We start from the raw sequence: 6000 nt of genomic DNA on the forward strand, positions 1-6000 counted from the left end.
AACTTCATAAAAATCCCACCTGGACTGAGCATGAGATAAGCTCAGGCTAATTCAGGAACTCTTGCATTCCCAGTTTGATTCACCTGCCCAGAAAGTAAAATAATAATCAAGACATTTTCTTCCCCAATGCAATGGTACATGGATTTTTCTACTCCTTTTTAAAGTTATTTAGTGTTGAGTATAATGACCACATCCAAGATCTTGCAGGTCTGATTTCAACAGAAGTGTGGGTGCTAAGACTTGAAGCTCTGTTTCTCCAGCTAATGAGGAAACTAAGACCAGCAGGCAGCTTCCTCACTCAGACACAACCCTGGCAAATCCTGTTGTCTGCTGCTGAGCTGATGGAAGCCACTGGGAATCCTATTTCACCTGTCATGGGAGCTTTAACTGTAGTGGATTCAGGATGTCCCTCAGTGGCATGGCAGTGTCCCCTTCCTTGCAGAAGCTTGTGTAACTACAGGAGGGATTGCAGCAATATCCAGCATGGATTTTCCTCAGCTGTCACCAGCCTCCGCTGTGGAGTACGAGTGACATCTCCTTTGTTTCTTTTCTAGGAGAGGAGGCGATATCATCGTCATTGGACTGGAGAAGGAATCGGGCACCCAGCGGGGCAGAGTGATTGCTGTGCTGAAGGCCGGGGAACTGGCTCCCTATGGGTAAGGCTGACTGGAAAGTGCCCCTCACACCAGTCTCCAGGGACACAAGGGTGGCAGAGGGCAGCTCTGCAGGGTCCCAGGGCTCTCAGGAGCTTCCTCTTGGCTTCCAGCAGCATCTGAGAAGCTCCCAGCTGGAGGTGTGGTTGCTGGTTGCACACCGGGGTGTGTGCCTGCTCTTACAGCGTGGCAGATGGTGAGGGGATAGCACCACGATCTGGTCTGGTCTCCAAAAGCCACAGAGCCCAAGTACCCCTGCAGTGAGACAGGCAGGACCGTCTCGCACAATGTGATAAACGTCGGTCTGATCCTGCCTGGTGCTGGCTCCCGGTGCTCTGAGGGCACCTGGCAGAGGATGGCTGGAGCTTGGCAGCCTCAGCCCTGCCTTCAGAACAAGAGGTGTATTTATGCAGAGTGCAGTGCTTGTCTGTGGCTGCATTCACGTGGGTCAGGTTGACGTTCTGGCTCTAAATGAGCAGCTTTGTGCTGTCGGCAGTGACGGGACGGGGGAAGGCTCCTGGAGCACAGGGGAGAGCAGTTATATACATTAATTTAAAATGTTTCATACAGCAAACGAGAGTCCAAGTAAATAAATAGCTGCTAGAGAGATGGGGGTGTTCCTGCTGATCACTTAAATACCGGTCTGGGATTGTACTATTTATGTCCAAACAAATGGAGGTTAAGCACTGCTAAGGATTATAAATGATCATTCATTACCACTGGGCAAACACGAAATCAAAGTGCTCCTGCCTTTACTTCTGCTTGCTATCTGAGTGTCTTTATCAGTCAGGAGGGAGTGGCTGTTCTCTTTATTGTTCACAGGCACTTGTAGGTTGATTTTCCTTTACCCAGGTTAAGTCTGGAGTCAAGGAGAGGTGACAGGGCTGTCACAGACTTGTCCTGCTTTGCTGCCTTGCAGCCTGGCTGATTCAGGCACGCTAGCCATTGACTTGCCCTATTTTACCAGCAGGATAAAGACCAGGCCATAGTGCCTGCCTCCTCCCAGCCCCTGCCAGTGCAGAGCAGGGTGGGGAGGTGGCTTCTTAGGGGCACTTTGTGATAAAAACCAGCCCTTGTTGCCAGTGCACCCCAGCAAGGGGCTTTTCTGGGGAAACAGCTTGGGGCCAGTCTTCCTCTGTCTGCTGTTGGAGTGGTAGAAAGAGCCCAGCAAGGCTGCCATGAACCCTGCAAGGACAGAAGTGTCATCTGTCTGGCCACCTCCCTCTAGGTTGTCTGCAGGGCCAGAGACCATGAAGGAAAGCACATGCAACACAGTGCTGTCACTCAGGACTCCTTCTGCAGGAACCTAGTGGGTTCCTGGGCTGTTACAGCCAATCCTGCTGGTCTGGACATGGGGCTGGAACCCTGAGCTGGAAGAGCTGGGCCCCGTCCCACTCCCACACCACAGGTCAGGCTGCAGAGGCTCTGGGCAGCCTGTGAGCTGTGGCATGATGCAGACTGTTTTGAAAATGCTCAGCTGGCAGCAGGCAAAAGAGAGTGGATTTAGCAAATGGGGAGATTAACCACCACTTCAAAATGTCATGCAGGCTTAAGCACCCACCTGCATGTTCAGACACCTGAACCCTTTACAAATCTTTCCCCATGTCAGTGAGCCGCTTGTTTTTGCTGTGACAGAGTTTCTGATCCCTCTCTTTGTTATGTTACATTCTCCTTTTTCAAGGATTTGCAGCTTATAAAAAGAGATTGGGTAGCTGGAAAGGGAAGCTTGTGAGCCAGATGAGTGGCAGCGTGCTGCCTCAGAGCTGCTCTCCGCTGTCATGCCCTTCTCTGCTCTCTTCTTCCTTCCCCAGGACGCTGGTGGATGCTGCTCTCGTAGCAAAGGACACAGTTGTGTGCTGCTTTGAGAACGAAAACATGGAGTGGTGCCTGGCTGTCTGGAGGGGCTGGAGTGCCAGAGACTTTGACGTTTTCTACCAGGCCTACGAAGAGCTGGGAAGGCTTGAAACCTGTATGCGAAAGAGAAGGTAGTGCTTGTGGTCCTGGGGACTGAGGCTCGACAGAAGACGGCAGCGTCCTGCTCCGGGTGCTCCCAGACTCCCAGACACAGACTGGAGAGGCAGGGCATGAGGGGTGCATGGGACGAGCGTCTGGTTTGCTGCTAATGAGCACTGCAGGGCTCCTGTGGCTGGAGCCCCCTGGGGGCGGCGGGGCTGGAGAAGCCCTTGGGAGCCGGGCAGGGCCGGGAGCGAGGCCGGTCTCCGCTCTCTTGCTCTGTCACACACTCCCCTGCTGGAGTCGAGAGCAGGACGTGGAGGTGGCTGCAGTTGTGCTCATGCCTCTGTTTCCAGTTTATTCTTCCCCGTTTTCAATTCTTTCCTCACCTTCAGCATGCCCTGGCTGCTGCTGCTGCTGCTTTTATAGTGTACTTTGTCAGTCAGGAGAGCTCCGTTAGCCTCAGCAGGCTCTTTCCTGGGGGCCTGAGCACGTTTCAGTCCCCACTGCCTGCTGGTCAGCACTGTGGCTCCCTGTGGGCTCTTTTACCCTTTTCTCAGGGGAATGGATCCACTGGAAGCCCTGCGCTCAGGGGCTGCTACCTGCTTCCCCACAGGTTTGTTAGAGGCTACTCCAGGTGTAGCCCCTGTTGCGACTGCTGTGTGGAGACACCCAGGTTTAAGAACCAGCAATAAGCTTTGGCTGGCCACAGCGTTGCTGGTTGCTGAAAGCTGTTGTGATGCAGTGTTACTGTGAGAGAGCCTGAAATAATCTGCCAATAATACTGCACAGTCTCAGTAAGTGAGCAAGCTATTTAATTGCACTGTTGCAAAGTCAATTGTAAGTAGAGCTGATAGAAAGCAAAGCCACTCGGCTTGACAGATTCTTCCTGGTGTAAGGGAATGGAGCCCTGGGACTAGGATGGTTTATAAACTGTCTGTGCTCCACTCCTCTTTCTCTTGGTAAATGCACTCTGGAGTATTGGGAACACAATAAGCTTAATTTGCCTGTGTATCTGTTCAGCTTCCGCTCACCGCAGCTTTCATTTTATCTTCATTAGCGGCCTGGGATGATGTATTGGCGCTGAATAGCATTCCACTTGGTTATCCCAAAGTGAGCCTGGCAAAGCACCCTGTAAAAAGGTGTACAGTTTGAATTTTGGACCTTTTAATTTCTATCCCAAGAAACTTGTGTGAGCATCGGCAAGGCTGGCCAAGGCCGAACGGGCAGGTTAACCCTCTGGTTCACGTTTCTGTTGCAGGCTGCTAAAACATCCTTCAGAAACGAGTGTATCCTATAATAAATGGATTTCTCCCCACAACAGCACCGTGTTGGTGGCACTTTTTATAGGCAGCCCATGCCTGCATCAGCTGCAGGGCATTTGGGGTTTGCAGCATCTGATTCAAGTGCGTGTCCTCCTGATGAACCTAGCTGGAATGGGATTTAAAAGTCCAGTCTGCCTCCTTACCTGGCCTTACCTGTCTCTGTCCCCTGCAGCTCCTCCAGCAGCTCCTTGAGGTGTAGGTGCTGTGCCTGGGCTCGCTCATCCTTGCCAGGACAAGCTCTCCTGGCTGTTGTCTCAGCAATGGGGAAGAGCTGGCTCAGCCCTTCACTGCTGCTGAGGTTTGGTGCATTTTCACAGCTGCCCCAAGAGCTTACCCTGACTCAAGCTTAGCTGTGAAATAGTTCTGTCTGTGTCAGGGCTGATTAACAGCCTTGCTCTGAAACTGTGTTGCCGACCTTGGGTCCTGCTGCATAGCCCTGAGGCGGCACATGCCTGCTGTGTGCACCCCATCATCTGAGCTGGGGCTTTACCATCTCACAGTCACCTTCTCTGGGTGCCAGACCCTTTTTACACACATGTCATAATTTAATGATCCTTGAAGCCCCAACTGAGGCTATAAAAGAGCTTGTATTTTCATTCAGTCTTGCAGATTTTCTTTGAGAATACTGTCTGGAATAGCTAGAGCAGTTCCTTACCATCCCTCTCGAGCAGAGCATCTTGGGCACCATGCTGTGTCCAGAGTTGGTGTGGGGCTGTGCCCCCCACAGACTCCTCAGTGTCTATGGGGATCAGTCAGAGGTTCTCCCAAACCTGTCATCCCTCCCTGGGGAAAGGGATGGGGGTCAAGGCCAAAGGCAGAAAAGCCCAGGAGCAAGGGGCTGCCTGAGCCCCAGGCACTGGTGATTCAAGTCCCCCTTACTGGTGCTTGGCCCTGGAGAGCTGCGTGTGTCATGATCCTTGCTATTTGATTTCGGCTTCCAAAAATAAGCCCAAGCAGGGGCCTGGAAGTGGGAGGAGGAGTGGGGTTATTCCTTCAGCTGACCAGAAAGCAGCTTAGTTGTGTTTTGCCAACACCAGGTTCTCCCAGCCCGCCCGGGAGCAGCGGGAGCGCACGGGAGGGACTCGGCGCTGGGAGGGAAACGGATGCTCTGCCATGAGATTAACCCCCCGCAGCAGCAGCGGGGGGTGGCGGGTGCTGGGGCCGTTAATTACCCGCCGCCGGGGTTAATGGAACTGTCAGCTCCTGCTCAGCCACCCTGCCCAAACCTCCCGGGCTCCACCCCTGGCCCAGCTCCTCCTGCGGGCAGGGAGCCGCACGCTGCGCCCTTGGAGCCTGCCCTGGGACCCTCGGCGGTTCTTTACCTGCTTCAAAAGAAATTAAACTAATTACCATCTGGCCACTGATGCCTAGTGCCAGTTTTGGCTGTGCGCAGGATGCAGGGTAAGGCCCTGGGATGGTGAACAAGTGTTGTGCCCAGGGCCCAGTGGGGCTCAGGGCACAGACTGAACTTTTTTTTTCTGGTGGTGCAGGTGGGATGTGGGCCCATCACCAAGGGTCTGTGTTATGGTTCTCTCTCAGGGCATCTTGGGGACCTAGCACAACAATCGTCACTGGGTACAGCCCTCTGGCTAGACCAGGTGTTGCCTGAGGAGAAAGCAATGGAAAGGGCAATTTAACCATACTAACAGTTTCTCCAGAAAACAGGTGCTGCCCTGGTTGCACTGACCGGTCCCAGCCCCACCGCATCCCTCCGGCTGAGGCTCCTGCTGCAGGAGCCAGGATGCTCAAGGGATCAGGAGCAGCAGCTGGACATCAGATGGTAGGATAGGAAGGGTAACAAATCCAATCATATTTTATAACCTTGCGGCAGGATTGGAAATGAGAAGCAGGACTTCATTTCCCCCATCCCTTGAGCAGGTCGGCCCTTCTGCAGCATCGCCCCGGCAGGTGCGCCCGGAAGCGCGGACAGGGCTTGTGCCACCAGAGTGATGAAAGTGCTGGAGCTGCTGCCCAGCCTGGTTCCTGCTTCCCTTTGCTCTTTGGCTGCCACCAAAGACCAGCACGAGCATCAAAACACCCCGTGACCACCCTGCCTGACAGCCCTGATG

General features: G+C 53.5%; 1 protein-coding gene across 1 annotated transcript in view; it reads left to right on the forward strand.

Annotated features, from left to right (window-relative positions):
* LRRK1 (leucine rich repeat kinase 1) overlaps nucleotides 1–3927 on the forward strand; it is a 78685-nt gene extending 74758 nt beyond the window's left edge. The window contains exons 33-34 of the mRNA XM_051628611.1: nucleotides 555–656; nucleotides 2465–3927. Coding sequence (XP_051484571.1) covers nucleotides 555–656; nucleotides 2465–2642 — 280 coding nt within the window. The 3' untranslated portion in view covers nucleotides 2643–3927. The remainder of the gene's footprint in view (nucleotides 1–554; nucleotides 657–2464) is intronic.
* The last annotated feature ends 2073 nt before the right edge of the window (nucleotides 3928–6000 follow it).

Source organism: Apus apus, chromosome 10 (assembly GCF_020740795.1).
Source record: "Apus apus isolate bApuApu2 chromosome 10, bApuApu2.pri.cur, whole genome shotgun sequence".
In the NCBI taxonomy this organism is placed as follows: domain Eukaryota; kingdom Metazoa; phylum Chordata; class Aves; order Apodiformes; family Apodidae; genus Apus; species Apus apus.